At 39.3% G+C, this 17669-nt stretch overlaps 1 protein-coding gene across 3 annotated transcripts in view; it reads left to right on the plus strand.

The window, feature by feature from the left end:
- Positions 1–633: 633 nt before the first annotated feature.
- RAB28 (RAB28, member RAS oncogene family) overlaps positions 634–17669 on the plus strand; it is a 103244-nt gene continuing 86208 nt past the window's right edge. Inside the window, exons 1-3 of one of the 3 annotated variants that reach the window (XM_034771738.1) lie at positions 634–1030; positions 11340–11436; positions 17073–17161. In XM_034771738.1, the coding sequence (XP_034627629.1) occupies positions 956–1030; positions 11340–11436; positions 17073–17161 (261 nt within the window). In that variant the 5' untranslated portion in view covers positions 634–955. The remainder of the gene's footprint in view (positions 1031–11339; positions 11437–17072; positions 17162–17669) is intronic. The other 2 variants (XM_034771737.1, XM_034771739.1) reach the window with 2 other exon arrangements.

Consider the following 17669-nt stretch of genomic DNA (forward strand, 5'->3'; position numbering starts at 1 on the left):
GTGCCTCACAAGCTCGTTAGTCCTTGATGGCTGGAGCCAGAAACACACGGCCTGAGCCCAGGGCCTGGAGGGACTGCTTCTTTGGGGAGGGGCTGCCTGCCTCCCCTGGGAGCGCTTCAGCGCCTGGGGCCGCGCCTCTGAATCATTGAGACAAAGGGGAGAAGTGATCTTACAGCCCCGGCTCCCCAGCCTGGGCAGCAGCACAGAAGTGGGGGAAGGTGGCGCCTGCTTGATTTCCCTCGGGGCAGCTCCAGCCCCGCTCTCGTTTGGACTCCGCCAAAGGCGGTGGCCTGGGGGCGCGATTCCTTCTCCCAAGGTAGCTCCTTCCCCGGCTTCCTGGGGCTGGGCAACGCGGGGGGCCTCCACGCGGCCTGGGCAAAGGACCCCGGCTCCCTCCCTTCGCCCAGCGCTCGGAGAAGGGAGTAGATGCCGCCACGTCCCTGAGCGGTGGGAGGGATACTCATGCCCCGCCCCCTCCAGAGCAGAGGGCAAAGAATCCGCGTGCCTTTCTGAGGGAGCAGAGGGCGGAAAATCCCCTAAGCCCCGCCCCCTGGGGAAGGGAGAAGGAGGAGCTAGTTATGGTGCTCCCCGCCCTGTGAGTGTGACCTTTCACCCCGCGGTCCTTAGTTACCACGCTGGGCGTCACCAAGGGATTAAACCATTGAAACTCTCAGAATTCCAGGCCAAGCCACTATCGCGCAGGGAGGGGGAGAGAGGCTGTGAGGGCGCAGGGACGCGGGGGGCCCGGCGAGCTGATTCCCCTGCCGGGGAGCAGTCGTTGGGTCCGCCGCCCAGTCTCTCTCTTCCTCCTCCGGTTCGGCCTCGCGGTGGTCTCGCCCAGACTCGGCCGTAGTGACAGCGGCCGCATCAAGGAAAGATGGCGGCTCCGGCCTCTGTGCCGGTAGCGGCTTCGTGAGTGCGGCACTCGCTCCCCGCCCCGCCGGGCGCAGGGACCATGTCGGACTCGGAGGAGGAGAGTCCCGACCGGCAGATCAAGCTAGTGGTGTTGGGGGACGGCACCTCCGGCAAGGTCAGTGCCGGGGCCCGTCTGCCCCCGCTTCTCGCTGCCGGGGCTGCACCCCCCCCGGGATGTTCTCTGTCCCCTCCCGCCGCGGAATGTCCCCCGGGTGCGGGCCCCGCCCCCGCACCGGACCCGCCTACTTCGTCCCCCAGCTGGCCCCGACTAGCAGCGCGTGCGGCTCGTGTAGCTCAAACAGCCACGCCCCTGCCCCCGTCACTAGTGTCTGTCGCGCCTGTCGTTGTCGCCGTATCTGGCCAGTGACTGACCGGCGATGATCGGTGGCTGCCGGACCGGCAGTTGTCCCTAACCACGTCCCCGGGAGACCAACGATCTCCGGCCGGGTCTCTAGAGACCTCTGGGGGGCAGCGAATGGCAGAGATGAGGGTTCCCCGCTGTCAGACAGCGCAGCCCCCCAAGAAAGACAGTGGCCAACCCCATCTGCCTTGTGGGACGTAAGGAGCAGTGACTCCGAGTAGCCTCCTACATCCTCCCTCCCACCCGCTGGCAATCGGCACCCAAACTCTGGCAAGGTCCCTGGGGCGTCCTGCCACTCTCTGAAGCGGGAAACTAGGAATTCTAGACTGGCTTAACTTCAAGTATAAAAGTCCTTAATAAAGGTAAAAGCTAATAATACAATCACTACAGGCCTTTGTGGTGTTTATTTTGACATTAAAGCCAATTTATCCTATATTGTTCCCATACTTTCAGTATGTTGCACACTTTGTGTTGGCAAGGTATAGTAACAACATAGAAGTTGTTGGGGGAAGCGGCAGATTTTGGCATCTGGACAGGCATTGGGAAGGGATTTGGGGTTCTGGCAAGGCAGAGGGAGGGAATCTGGGGTTCAGGGACAAACATACTAGCTGGATGTTGCTGCCGAAATAATCAACAGTGACCTATGTTGCTATTCAAGTTGTGTTCTTAAGGTTTCAAAAACTACTAGACTACTGACACAAATGAGGCAACTTTATATCTGTCAGAACTATTATTTCAGGCTATGGGAAGTCACCAGTGTGGTGTTTTAATTTTGGTTCACGTTTTCAAGGTTTTCTTTCTCTGAAGGTTAGGAATGTAATTAACAAATAACATGGTTACAGAATTGTGGACTACATGAAGTCCATGACCAGTATAGAGCCAAATAAGGCAAAGCACAGGTCACTATGCACCAAAGAAGACAATAAGACCTGATCTTTACTTGCAACAAAAAGTGCTCATAGTGTATGTATTCAGGTTTCAAAGAGGAGTAGCCGTGTTAGTCTGTATCAGTAAAAACAACGAGGAGTCCTTGTGGCATCTTAGGCTAGGTCTATACTACCCGCCTGAATCGGCGGGTAGAAATCGACCTCTCGGGGATCGATTTATCGCGTCCCGTTGGGACGCGACAATCGATCCCCGAATCGGCGCTCTAACTCCACCAGTGGAGGTGGTAGTAAGCGCCGCCGACAAAAAGCCCCAGAAGTCGATTTTGCCGCCGTCCTCACAACGGGGTAAGTCGGCTGCAATACGTCGAATTCAGCTACTCTATTCACGTAGCTGAATTTGCGTATCTTAAATCGACTCCCCCCGGTAGTGTAGATGTACCCTTAGAGACTAACAAATTTATTTAGGCATAAGCTTTCATGGGATATAACCCACTTCATCAGATGCACAGAGTTGAAAATACAGTAAGCAGGTATAAATATACAGCCCATGAAAAGATGGGAGTTGCCTTACCAAGTGGGGGGGAGGGGGTCAGTGCTAACGAGGCCAATTCAATTAGGGGGGAAGTGGCCCATTCCCAGCAGTTGACAAGAAGGTGTGAGTATCAACAGAGGGAAAATTATTTTTTGTAGTGACCCAGCCACTCCCAGACTTTATTCAGGCCTAATTTGATGGTGTCAAGTTTACTAATTAATTCCAGTTCTGCAGTTTCTCATTGAAGTCTGGACCTATGGGAAGGAGGCCCATGAGGAATTCCACCTGGATTTCAACAATTTCCACCGCACCATCAACCTTAGCCTGGACCAGTCCACACAAGAGATCCACTATCTTGACACTACAGTACAAATAAGCAATGGTCATATAAACACCACCCTATACCAGAAACCTACTGACCGCCATACTACTCCAGCTTTCATCCAGACCACATCACACAATCCATTGTCTACAACCAAGCTCTCAGATACAACCACATTTGTTCCAATCCCTCAGACAGAGACAAACACCTACAGGATCTTTATCAGGCATTCTTAAAACTACAGTTCCCACCTGGTGAAGTGAAGAAAGAGATTGACAGAGCAAGAAGGGTACCCAGACTACAGGACAGGCCCAACAAAGAAAGTAATGGAATGCCACTAGCCATTACCTTCAGCCCCCAACTAAAACGTCTCTAGCACATCATCAAGGATCTACAATCTATCCTGAAGGATGATCCCTCACTCACTCTCACAGACCTCGGGAGACAGGCCAGTCCTCGCTTACAGACAGCCCCCCAACCTGAAGCAAATACCAGCAACTACACACCACACAACAGAAACACTAACCCAGGAACCAACCCCGTTGCCAACTCTGTCCACATATCTATTCAAGGAACACCATCATAGGACTCAACCACATCCGCCACACCATCAAGGGCTCGTTCACCTGCATATCTACCAATGTGATGTATGCCTTCATGTGCCAGCAATGCTCCTCTGCTATGTACATTGGCCAAACCGGACAGTCTCTACTCAAAAGAATAAATGGACACAAATTAGACATCAAGAATTGTAACATTCAAAAACCAGTAGGAGAGCACTTCAATCTCCCTGGACATTTAATAACAGACTTAAGTCACCATTCTTCCACAAAAAAACTTCAAAAACAGACTTCAACGAGAAACTGCAGAATTGTAATTAATTTGCAAACTTGACATCATCAAATTAGGCCTGAATAAAGACTGGGAGTGGCTGGGTCACTACAAAAAATAATTTTCCCTCTGTTGATACTCACCCCTTCTTGTCAACTGCTGGGAATGGGCCACTTCCCCCCTAATTGAATTGGCCTCATTAGCACTGACGCCCCCCCACCTTGAGAAGGCAACTCCCATCTTTTTATGTGCTATATATTTATACCTGCTTACTGTGTTTTCCACTCCATGCATCTGATGACGTGGATTATATCCCATGAAAGCTTATGCCCAAATAAATTTGTTAGTCTTTAAAGTGGCACAAGGACTCCGCAGTGTATGTATTATTACACATATTTTGAATGTATTAATGAGACATACATGATAATCTCCATCATGAATGTGAATTTCAAAAGTACAATTTCTCCTTTGTTACTAACTTTCTAGTAGGAAATTAAAAGTTCGGACACAGAATAACTGGTCTACATATGATTTCAGGTGAAAAACCAAGACTTCATGTAATTTGCAGGTGTTGGAAAATCTGCTTTCCATTGATAAGTAGGAAAATTCTGTGTGGTGAAAAAGGCATGTGGCTCAATATAGACTTTACTCTTTAATTTAAAGAAAGGAGTATCTAGCTCTAATGGTTGTAAAGAAAACCTTTTATACCATGAAAGTAGTGTTATGTTTGAATCAGTGGACAAATAATTCCAAGTGACAATCTAAGGAGTGTATTATAAATGCTCAAGATAGTTCTAGTCTTTTGCTTTAGCTTTCCCAGTATACAAATCAAACTAAGAAGTCCTTTTCACTACTGCTATTCAGTACCTTATGGCGTGACCTCTTACCGTATCTGAAATTACAAGCATTGGTGCATTTTGATGTTTTTTCCTGGTTGCATCCCTTAATCCTTTGCTGTGCCTGGGAATCGTATGGTTGACATTCAACTGCTTTTGCCTGAGTGCAGTTTACATTGATGGGGGCTGCTTTGCTTTCCTCACACTCAGAGCTTTGGAGCGGAGCTTGGAGCTGGAGCGCAGAGCAGTGGGTTTTTGCCTGGAGCGGAGCCAGAGCGGAGCAATTAAAAAAGTTGATTGCTCTAAATCCCTGCACTCCCTCCTAGCCTATATAGTGCTATTAGAGAGGCTTCTTTCAGCAATGTTGATGCCTAGAAGGCCCAGTTGCACCTTTGGGCCTTGCAGGAAAATCTTGCGAAAGTAAAAGAGGTCTGACAACCTGAAGGGGGGGGGGGGGGGCGGAAATACAGCCTTGGGGCCAGTTCAGGTGCATTTGGAGACCTCTTAAGACCAAACCATCCCTCTCCTGTGTTGTCACTTGTTCCCCCTAGTTCTTAAAAGAGTGTGTGTATAAGCATAAGTGTCTTTACCCCCATCCAATCTCCCTCTTGTGTATATTTCTCATCCAGCCTCCTTTGCACACATACTCAGCCCTCATTTACTGTACACATTCCTCTCTCTGCAGGAGCTATGATCTATCTTCAGTCAATGGAGAGGAATGGGAATAGTGGCAGAAGATATATTCCCTCATTCCCTTCTGAGATCCAGAGCTTCATATTTTCTTTTTCTTCCTCCAGGCCACCAATGGCAACACTGGTCTCCTGCCTCTCGAGGAACAATGATTCAGCCAGCTTACAAGAAGGCAGCAAACTTGCATGTCTTCTGGTGTCATGCCTGGGAGAGAGGGGGAAGGATTCAAACTCCGTGGAACTGCTGGCCGTAGTTTAAAAACGAAACTGCTCAGACAGCTTCATGGCAGTTCCAGTCCAGGACAGTGTTTCCATTTCTCTTCCCCAGTAGTGTCCCAATTCATGAGGCAGGGAGCAGTGCTTCACTCCCATTCACTTTTTTAGAAAATTTCATGACAGAGGTGTTGGGAAAAAAACCTCATGGAAGTCATGGAAAGGTCATGTAGTGTATTTTTTGCTACATAAACATACACAAGAGTGTAGTGGGGGTGCTGAAGGATGAGACCTGGAGGGGAAGGTTGGACAGTGAGCCCACCTAGCACTCCGTGCACAGCAGTGGCATTGAGACCTGTCAGATGGTGTCACAATGCCACTCAGATTAGGCCCGCCAACCCCTCCATAGATGGAGATGGAGGGATGGATGGGCTAACCCTGACTGGTGATGTGGCAGGGTGGCAAGGGAAATGGGAATGATTCAGGGTAGCTGGGGAGTCTAAATCAGGTTGACTTGAGTGGAAGTGCTGCTCCTGGAGGAGAGGAGTAAGGGTAACAGCATGCTAGAAAGGGAGGAGCAACGGATAGAAATACAAAGACACAGACCAGAAGAAAAACAGTATACTAAAATGGAGAAAATAAAGAAAAGATTAAAATTAAAAAAAAATGCTAAGAAAATATTAAAAAGAAAAAAATAGGGAAAACAGTGCACGACCCGAGGAAAAAATGGTGATTAAAAAAAGGTTAGAATGAGTTCGACAAAAATAAGGAAAACAGATTAAACCAGAAAAGGAGGATTGAGTTAAGCAAAAATAAACAGCAGTATAAAAGAAAAGACTTTATTTTATAGGAAGGAAGAGTAGGGAAAGAAAGACGGGAACAAACTTCAGGAACCAGAGTTTTTGTCAAACCCCTCCCCTCCAGAAACTAAATCAAACTTTTTTTAAATTAGTGACATTATTATAGATTGAAAAAATGGTGTCAGTCTCTGGATGCTTCTTCTACATCTTTCCACACACTCATTGGTTTGCATGTTGAGAAACATGGCAGTAGTGAAACTAACAAAAACCACACTAGTTTTGCTCTGCTGCTGCTCGGGAAAGCTGTCTCTCTCCATGGAACTAAGTTCTGGAGCTATTCATGGACAAGGAGGTCTTGGAAAAATAAAGGTCATGGGGGTGGGTAGAGCAGCAGAAATGTACCATCCCCTTACCTAAAACCCTCTTCCCCTACATCAGCTTTGAGATGGGCTTCTCAAATGTGCATTGCTCCTGGATCTTTCTGGTGTGTCTATCAAACCTTTCCCCCCTCCCCTTTTTTTTTTAATTTTGAATTGACCTGTGGGTGGTGAGACGCTATTTTCAAATTCTACAACCTCAATGATCACCATAATTTCAGACTTCATTATTGTTGATCTCCGAGGAAGTAAATATTGGCTTGCTCATCACATAACTATTTTCAGCCATTAATGAACTGGAATTTCCTTCTCTAGCTAAAAAGTATTTAGCATTTATAGCCTCACTACCCACCTAATACTTTGTACTTCTGTAGCACCTTTCATTTGAAGATCGCAAACTGCTTTATAAACATTAATTAAATTTCACTCCACCACTGTAATGTAGATTACTATCGTAGTCTCCATTTTGCAGATGGAGAAACTATTCAGAGAGTCATATTCAGGCTTGCAAATCTAAATAGTGAAAATAAATAGGTTGTCTGTAAACATTTATCAGCCATTTTTTCCTTTTAAAGGACAGTTTTTCATTGTTGGGTTGCAGTGGAGTAGGAAGGGCAAAAAATCGAAATTATAAAATTATTTGCTGTGTAAACTAGGAATAAGCAAAATTTTAGATCAGTGTGTTTTTATAAACTATACTTTCTTCAATGAAAAGTTATCCATATTTGAGTTACTTCATAACCAGTACAAAAATTAAAGCATTTTCTGCCCTACAGTTTCCTGTCATTTTGTGCACCTAAGATTCTTACAATCTGGTGCTGGTGCAGATTGTGGTCCAGTGTGGATTGTTACTATAAATAGAGAGTTGACATGATAAACTGGAAGGGGTGGGGTGAGAGGGGATACAGATTAATTTTTGGATGGTGATAGTGAATTCTCAGTGGGTTTGGTAAAGTGGAAACCTTTGATGGAAGACCTTATTGTTGGATCCAGAGGTAAAAGCCAAAATTCCATTGGCACTTCTGAAAAATTTACCTCCTAGGGAGGAAAAGGCAAGTAGGGCAGCCTTTGGGAAGTTCCTACTCCTGCTCTACAAATACCCACAAAATGGCTGGTAAGAAAGCATGACTGACACTGTATGGATGTCATTGCATATACCATGACTTGCTATCTAACATTTGACAGCTGGCAACTTTTTTTTCAGACATAGTCTGATTTTTTTTGTTTGTTTGTCTGTAAATGGATGTTTGCAGTGGCGTTGTAGCCTTGTTTGTCCCAGGATATGAGAGAGACAAAGTAGTATCTTTTATTAGACCAAGTTCTGTTGTGAAAGAGACAAGCTTTTGAGCTGGAGAGCTCTTTTTCAGGACGATTTATGGACAATTTCCAGCACAGCTGATACAACTAGTTGGTGATTGATCTAAAAATATAAGCAAGTAGTCTTCTCCTCTGCTTCACCCCTTAGGTGAAACTGTATTCTTGTTTTGTAGGGAACTCCCCCCAAATCACTCATTGTTAAAACTGCTGCTTTGGCTTTTAAGCTCTTTGTGGTTCTTATACTTTTATGATTTAATTATATGAATTGCTAATTCAGCAAGCCAAGAACTTTAGCTGAAAGGGGAGGGACTGGGCTGCTTAATAAATATTATCAGGCATATATATATTAAGACCCAGATTCAGTCAGCCATCCGTATTCAGCAAAGCACTTATGCATATGCTTGTATTTAGGCAAGTGCTTAAATGCTTTGCTGAATTGGGGCCTAAATAAAGAGAGAGTCTAATCAACACAATGGTTGGCAGTCATAGTAGAGAAGTCATGGAATGAGACCCAGTCTATGTTACAAAATTGTTCTCTAGATTAATGAAACTTTTTGGATGGGGAAAACCTTGTTTAAAATTGTCACAGAAAATGTTTTTTTTGAGCTAGATGGCTTTCATCAACCATTGGAATGGAAAATAATTTACCTTGACCACACAGGCCACGGCTGCTGCCAAAATTGTTACCTAAAACCTTTCTCAAGAACCCCTCTAGAGAGCAATTTTAGGATCGTAGGGAGCTTTTGCATTGTGGATGGACCTGAATGGGCATGGAGACAACTTTTCCATGTGTAGAGGACTTGAACTGCTGCTGTCAGTGTTCTTGTGGATAAATACTTGTTCTGTGAATGAATAGAGAACTCCAGTCTTCAGGGCTGGCAATCCTACACCTTTCGTGAGCGCTAACGTTCATTAAAAAAAATTAAAAAAGGAGTTAGTCAATGATTTTCTGCAATAAATTCCTTTGCATTCAGGAGAGTGGAGGAAAGCTATTTAAGAGAACTTTGCCATGCTGTTGATTACTTGTTGCTCTTATTGGTTGGCTGTTAATTGAATGTGGTGTTTATTTTTATTAACACCCCTAGAAACCTTTTGGGAATATCAAGTGTCACAGAGTGATAAAGTTAGTATTTACTGTATCCTTAAAACAGGGGAGGGTTTGCTTATTTATCATGGATTTAAATTAGGATTTTATATTTTCCAAATCTGACCATATTATAGGGTTTATATTTTGTTCTGCATCCCAGGTGCTAGTTGTTATTCACTAATGAAAGGGGAAATTACAAGAGAAAAGTTCCTATTTTGTAATTAAACATTCAGTTTACAGGAAAAGAGGGCCTATATAGTGCACTTCTGCACTTTGTTGATACTTGCCTACATCTGAACTGGTGATAGATTTTTTTTTTTTAAATGATCAAATGCTCAGTGTTAGATTACAAAAATAATGTGAATGAGTTAGCGGTACTCCAATCAAAATTTTTACTGAATTTTATTTTGAATATGTACTTAAAAATAATTGTCAGATAGCTTTGTGGTGGTAGATGGATTCTCATCCTCTGTGATCCTCAACCTTTTCACTGCCAAATGTGGTACAAATGGCATGAATATGTTTATTTAATTATAGTTTGCTTGTTTTCATTTCTTTTCTTAATTCTCTATGGGCCTGAGTCCACTAGAGTAAATTAAACGATTCCCATTCATTTAATTGGGTTTTGGATCAGGTTTATAAATATCTTCTGTGTTCAAGACACCTATTAATCCCTGACAGTGGTGGGAATATGAATGATACAATCAAGCAACTATTAAGTCTTGTATTATTTCCTTCACAAATAACTTTTCAGTATTTCCCTATTCATGCTTGATTCTTAATTGTGGAGTCCTTTGGTGGTGGTAGTGTATAAATAACATCTCATGAAAAGGGGTACAAGCTGTTGTAGAAAAAGAGCAAGCGTTACAATGCCTCTCTCACTCTTTTTTTTTTTTTTTAACGTTAGTAGTGTAACATGTCTGTTTACAGTAACAGGACTATTTGTATTATTGTAATGTATTGTATGTTAACTGGATATCCTCTACTACTCGTTTTTAATAACACTTGATGTCATTCAGTGTTTTATTTAAAGATTGGCTAGATTCCTATTTGCTCACTTTGGATGTCAGTCTCTGGCAGTGTAGGGGCTTTGTGAAGCTGTTACCTGATATTTTTTTTCGTACAAATAGAGGCAGAAATATGGCTAATTTCTGCCGTTTTTAGATGTCATGTTAACAAGAGACTGATAAATGCTTGGCAATGATTTGATATAGGATACATTCTTTTAGCAACATCACACTAATTTTTAAGGCATCACATTATTTTTTCAGCAGTTCTAGGAATTCATATAACTGGTGTTTTCTGTTTTTTTGGTATCCTTTTTACTTTATATCATGTATTTTTATTGCCTTTGATGAATGGATTACAACTGGTCATGAAGAAACAGAAAATACATACTTTGTTACTTTCTGCATATTAAAGTCATTAGAAGCATGCCCTTTTTGAGGTTTCTAGTAAAAAGTAAGAGATCTCTGTTATTTCAAAAGGCAGCTCTATGTATCAGTGTACATTCATGATGACATAACTTTGTGAAATTTAACACTAGGAAAACAATTTCCAACATATTATTTGACACAATACATGCAAAACTTCATGTCTGTAGTCTCAATAGGCATATAAATGCACGATCTGGCACTAGGTTAGTCCCCATGTAGGCACTTATCCTGCAACTCTTGTGCAGGAAGTAGATTCCTGCAACCATACAGAGTTGCAGGGTGGATCTGTGTGAGAGTAGTTGTCCAGTGTTGAAGGTTTGTGATTAGTGATGTGTACATGGTCCCATGTTGTAGAAATCAGGACTTTCTTTTTAACAATTGTAAGCCCTATGAGGTAAGGACCATGTCACCTTATGTTTGTATGGAGCAGAGTGCACTATTGGCACTCAATTAAAAATGTAAGACAATTCTGCATTTTTAATATCAGAATATTTTTAAAATGTACAGGAAGCATGCTGAATGTTTTACTCTTTGTTTTTTACCGACATAACTTGCCATTATCATCTACTTTTATTATATTTTAAGCTGGCCAGAATGCTTGTCTGCCATGAGAGAATATTGTTAGCTGGCATTGATTAAAAAATTGCTTACCTTTGTTTTATAAGATTTAGGACTGGTTTAAATTGGGTTTGCAGCCTTTAAAAAACCAAATAATTTGATATGGTTCTGTTTTTAGACGTCTTTAGCCACACGTTTTGCCCAGGAAGCTTTTGGGAAACAGTACAAACAGACTGTAGGACTGGACTTCTTTTTGAAAAGAATAACATTACCAGGTAAGAGAATAAAGAGTCTTAGATTGAAAGTGGTGGCAATAGTAAAACTTGCAGAGACAAGGTCTTGAGAATGAAATACATAACGTAAGCTAGTGCTTTTCATGCAGATGTTTTTAAATAGAACAATTAATTTGGCTATTGAGGGTAGTTTCTCTCCGATTTCTTATTATGTAGACACTAAGTGAAAAAGGATTGTGTATTGGTTGCTTATTTCTTTAAAGATAAAACATTGTTATTTTCTTAAAACCATTATTAGCCACATTTTAAAAAAATATTACTTTTTGATATACCTATTAAGATTAACCTCTTCAAGTGGATAGTAGTATAATACACAACATAAACAAAATATAACTATGTATTAACTGAAAATATCTTTGCATTTTGAAATCTAATTTTTTAGATAAAATACACTGAACTTGTATTTGGGTTGTGGGGAAGAAGTATAATGTACCTATGGAATCGCTGTGCTCTAATATGTGAATGCTGTTTTATGCAAGGCAGCATGAAATTGCTGGCATTTAATAGACCACTAAAATTTAAGGTCCCTCGGCACTCATAAAAATACAGTTTGAGCATTCAAGATGTTTCAGTTCACGACGGCAAAGAAACTATTTAGATGCCAGTTGCACACACTGCATGGAAAATGCAAAAAATAATAAAAAAGAATGGTTAGTGCTTAAAGTTTGTTTCTGAACAATTGGGGGGTATAAAAAGAACTATTCATTCATTGTGGCTGTTCAATTTGTAAGCATGAAAGTATTCCATTAAAAACAATTTACCCTGGTGAGCTTAATAAATTAAAGCTGGAAAAAGCACTTTTAAGTATTAAGTTGCAATCAGGTATGATAAAGTTGAGGCAAGTTCTATCTTTATTTTGGTAACATACAAGTAGCAAACTAGAAATGAAATCTGCAATCTTCCATGAAAACATGCAGTGTTCTGAATGTTATTTTCTTAAAATTATAACATAATAATTAGAAATAACTGGCAATAATTTCCCCCCCCAAGTGATATAGAAAGCAGGAATACATAAAAGGATTATGTTCTTCAAGATTATTTTATTAGTTATTCCACTGTACTCTTTTGTGTATGACTTGACACATATTCCAACTCTGTGTGCTTATTTTTGTATAAAATGGATACAGTAATTTTTTTATTGTCCTGCCTGCTCTTCTAGAAATATAAGTATGCAGAATACTTACAGCAGCACTTGTAAATGGAATGTGTACACAAATCATGCAGCGTGTATGCTCAGAACTTTTTGCAAGGTTTTTTCCAGCTGTTAAACATACAGAAGCTATTAGTACATTATTGGGTTTCTAAATATTCTTTTGGGGTGGAAAACTTGGAGAAGTATCATACTTTTGTCCCCATTCATAATTGTTATGTTCCATAATTATTATGTTTCAAAATAAGAGTGTAGGTGTAAATCACACCCAAACATATAGAATGGTGACTGCCTATGTATATTTTCTTATTTCTGTGTTTGAAAAATAGAAATACATTTTATATCAAGAAAGATGCATTTTCCCCTTGGTTTCTCACTGGGTCCCTTTGTCTCTAGAGGGATACATTTTTATGGAAAAGTCAGATTTTTTGGGGGAAAGGATTTAAAGTTCAAAAAGTAACTATGGAATGCACTTCCTCAGTAAATGGATTCTTTTAATGTATTGATTGCAAATATTAGTTTTGCTTATTCAAAGATATTAATATTTCTCTAAATGTGAATTCATATAACTAGACAAAAGTATGCAAATATCAGTAGAAAAACATGCACTAGTTTGCATTCTTTAGTAGGACAGGTGGTAGATAACTGACTTCGGAATAGCACTAACTTATGTTTTGATTTTAAATGTAAGCAGATTTTTCAAAATTGAAATGATCGTTTTAAAACCAAACAGAAATATGTATTTTTCTATCCCCATAAAATATATTAGGATTTATTTAAAAAACAAATAGTAACTTAATATTAGTAGATGTTGTTTTGGAATGTTATGTATATCCAGTATAGTCTTATACTTTTTTCAATTTTTTTAGTAACTGATATAATTTTACAGTAAGAAGTGGAATAACATTTTACCAGTTGATGACTGAAATAAAATAACAATTTAATACACATTGCAAGTATTTTTGACTAGTTTAATTATGAACAATATGATTTTTAGTGTTCAGCTACTCAAATTCTCTCTATGAAATTTTTTCCAGGTAATTATTTTCCAAATATCGATCCATTTCAGTATATTTCATGATCCAATATGCTGTAAAGTCTGGATGCAATCACTCTACAGATTTTATGGCTTAAAATAGTGTATCTGCTAGCCAGAGGTTCTGCTGATAGAGCTTCTTAAGAGCCATAGTCAAAATACTTTCAGGGAGGTTGTGGGTACAGTTCAGTAAACAGGGTTCTACTGTGAAAAGGATTTTTTAAGTCTTCAGTACAAGAAGTGGGCAGATTTGTGTTTTTAGTTTTATCTTGACTGTGCAGCACTTTAAGGTTAACCAGTGCACCAAGCATACTTTTACAAACGTCACTGTTGAATCCTCTTAGTGGCTTCAGTTCAGACCAAAAGCAACCTATATACTATGTTCTCATTTATTCATTTTTTGCATCCCATTGCATGCCATTTTCTACTCTCTGTGTGTAAAACAAACGAATAAACAAACAAAAAAACTCTACTCAAATTTTCTTGTTTGTCATCAATGGACTCTATGCAATTTCTCTGGAATTCTTCAGCTATAATTATTTACTGGTACATTAATTTTGGTGCTTAGAGAAAGCATACTATAGCTGTAAAAAGTGAACTGTTGACATTTTTCTTCATGTATAGTTAACTTTTTTGCTATTGACACTCATGAGTTAATATACACTTCCTTTAAATTGGTCAGTAGATAGTATATATTTTATGCCAAAAGTAAAATTTAATGTTACCATATCTGATATTTGAATTTTAAATAGTCATATTGTTCAGATTTTTTTCTACTGTCATAGCTATCCTAAAAAGTTGACCACAAAATAGATACTACACAACATGGAATAATCTTGCAAAAACATATGAAGCAGTATAGGGTTAATACTAATGTATCACTCTAGATAATCAGTATGAATTTCAGTAACTGCTCTAGTTTAATTTAAGACAGGAGTCCCCTTAACATGAATGAAACAATCAAACTTTATTTAGACAAACAAGATTTTATTATTTTATTTTCTATAATATTAATAGAAGGGGAAAATTTCATAATTTTTTAAGACTATAAGAGACCTAGACCATCTAGTCTGACCTCCTGTGTAACGCAAGCCAGAGAAGGTCACCCAGTTACCCCTGTATTGAGCCCAATAACTTGTGTTTGTCTCCAACATTGGATAGTAATCAATGTGGAAACATTTTAACACACACAATGATGATTCTAAAATTTCCTTGTTTTAAAAAGTTATACTATCCATATACCTAGCATGAATGAAATGGTAAATTGGCAATAGAACGAATACAATGAAGTTAGATATAGAACACTGCAGAATGCCTTGTTTGGTGGGCTTTTGGGTGTATTTAATTTGGTTACCCACTGAAGAAGCATAGTTGCTTCCTCGTGCTGATTCACCAGTTTGTTCATGCCACATATGTGTTATGTACAGACGTATATCTGTAGTCACTATAGATTTATGTTCTAAGTTTTAAAAGCCCATCAATTAATAATTGGTCAATGCCTTATGAAAACAGATATGTTTCTTATTACAGGTGAAAAGTTATTTTTGAGTATTGAACATAAATGCACTGTTTCCATAGATATTCTTTGTCTTTAAGAAGGGGATTTCATAAATTTAAAAACAGATTAATAAGTAAGGCTTGTTTTTAGTATTCCGCATAGATTGAATCTTTTAGTAAGTACATGAAATATTCCTGTACATCTGAGACATACGTACCAATTTTAAAAGATTTGGCTAAAAAGTAGGAACACTTAACCAAAGGAAAACAAAATGCGTTATAAAAATGTAATTGTTACACTTTGTAGCCCAAGCACAGTATATCCATGTACATGTTTGTAATTTACTATGTACTGTCACAGAGCAGTAGAATAAATTTTCATCGATAAGTGATATTCACTTGTGTAATTAATTTAATGTTCTACATGTAAATGCTCTGTTTTTTTATGGGTGAATAGATAACATTTTGCTCAAGAACATAAAGTTCGTAATACAATGATAAATATCAAATTTAAGGCTAAAATTCTCTCTGTAACCCATAATATTTTGCTCTTTCCTCCCCCATTACATACCACACTATTGGTATGAGTTAAGAAATGTTAGATTTGACTTATGTGGAATTTGTCACTTTATTGCATTTTTGTCTAGAAATAAAAATTAATTGGAAGTTATAGTTTTGTATGCATACAAAGTATTATTAATGCATGCATTGTACTTAGATCAGTGAAAATTTGTATTGAACTTTACTGTACTAGAGTCTGATGCTTCCTGACAATCAGTTTTGTACTGTAGAAGTTACCTGATCATAAAAGATGACCGTCAAGTTATGCACGCGTGTGTGTGTATGTGTTACAGTTTGGCATAGATCTATGTGTGTATGTATTTTGTGTGCTAATTTGGATTGTTTGGCTAGATTCCTATTTGCTCACTTTGGATGTCAGCATCTGTTTCATTACATCTAAAAATGGCTCAGTGGACCATTGAGTTCTTTAGGTACAATGGACTTTAACAACTATATGAATAATTGATTTGGCAGGTCTGCATGGATTGTAGATGTTTTTTTTTTTTTTTTACCTCTCAGCATATCATTCATTTTGGTATTTCTGTTTGTTGGATTTTTTTTTAGGGGTTGTGGAACAAACAAAAAATATTATCTACAGTATAGAGTAATGGTCTTCAAAACTGAATTTAAAGTTACTTAGAGTTGAGTACCCAAAAGGATGGTCTGTTGATTGGTTTAAAAAAAATAACTTAGAGGCTGAGAATTTGTAAGCCAAGTCAGGTTTATGGCTAAGTGCCTCTTTGGAGGGGGGAGGGCAGAGGAGGAAGGATTTTGTACCCTGAAAATAGGATTGTGTTAGCATTTCCATTATAATCACCTAACTGTATAGTAGTATTGGGAACAGCTCTCCCTAAATACAGAGTTACTCTGTGCATGCATCCCGGTTTTAAATGTTTAAGACAGTTGAACAGGCGCACGGCAGTTAAAATATGTGGTTAGGTTGATATTACTAGAAATAAAGGACAATGCAACTATTATGGTATAAAGATTTGTTTTGTTAAGCTTCTTTTCAGATTGCTTCACTAAAATACATTATTAAACTTTGACTTAGGAAAATTGTACCTTATACCATTCTAATTCTTCTCCTCCAAAGAACACTTACAATGAGATGCGGTTCATAGTCAGCTATATTTTTACTAGATCTTAATGAGTATAATTTAAAAGGAATTAACTTTTTTTCCCAGTTGATTGTTCGTCTACATATTTTGACCAAATATTTATTAGATGTACAAGAAAATGTTTGTAAAAGGTATTTACAAATATGCTGGAATTGTATCAACTGCTTTAATGTTTACATTTTGAATTTAGTTGCATCTAACTTCATCAAATCAGTGTCTTCAAAGAAATCAGCTTCTGCATATTTTTCTTTTTCAGGAAACTTGAATGTTACTCTTCAAGTGTGGGATATAGGGGGGCAAACAATAGGAGGCAAGATGTTGGATAAATATATCTATGGAGCCCAGGTACAGTAAAAACAAAACAAAAGTTATCAACTTTGCTTTCATAATCATACTCTTTCAGGAAACGCTTTTAGTCACAAAATGAAACATTGGCTTAATTTAAAATTTATTTTAGCATTGATTTATGTGCAAGTTTTATTTTTGGATATAATGACGTTTGAGTTGGCTTAAAAAAAAGCAGCAAAGGTGCTAGTTTGCAGATCCCTAACAGCTCTCAAAAAACAGATGTATGTTTCCATGCATTGTGGCTTGAGTTGAGAAAAGCAATCACAGTAAACAGTAAAGGCTGTTGGATATCCACATGGTATGGCAGATATACTGGCTGCTTTGAGAGCAGATGCCCCCTGAGGGGAAAAAGTAGAAGGAGGAAATTAAGAGCAATCCTACACCATTAAGCTCATACAAGCAAGTGGGGCTATAAGAGGGCAAACAAAAGGAGACAACCAGGGAGCTAAATATTTTTTGCAGAACATGCATACAGTGAAAATTAATTTTGCGCCAAAAGCTTATG

Source organism: Trachemys scripta, chromosome 5, assembly GCF_013100865.1.
Source record: "Trachemys scripta elegans isolate TJP31775 chromosome 5, CAS_Tse_1.0, whole genome shotgun sequence".
Lineage (NCBI taxonomy): Eukaryota > Metazoa > Chordata > Testudines > Emydidae > Trachemys > Trachemys scripta.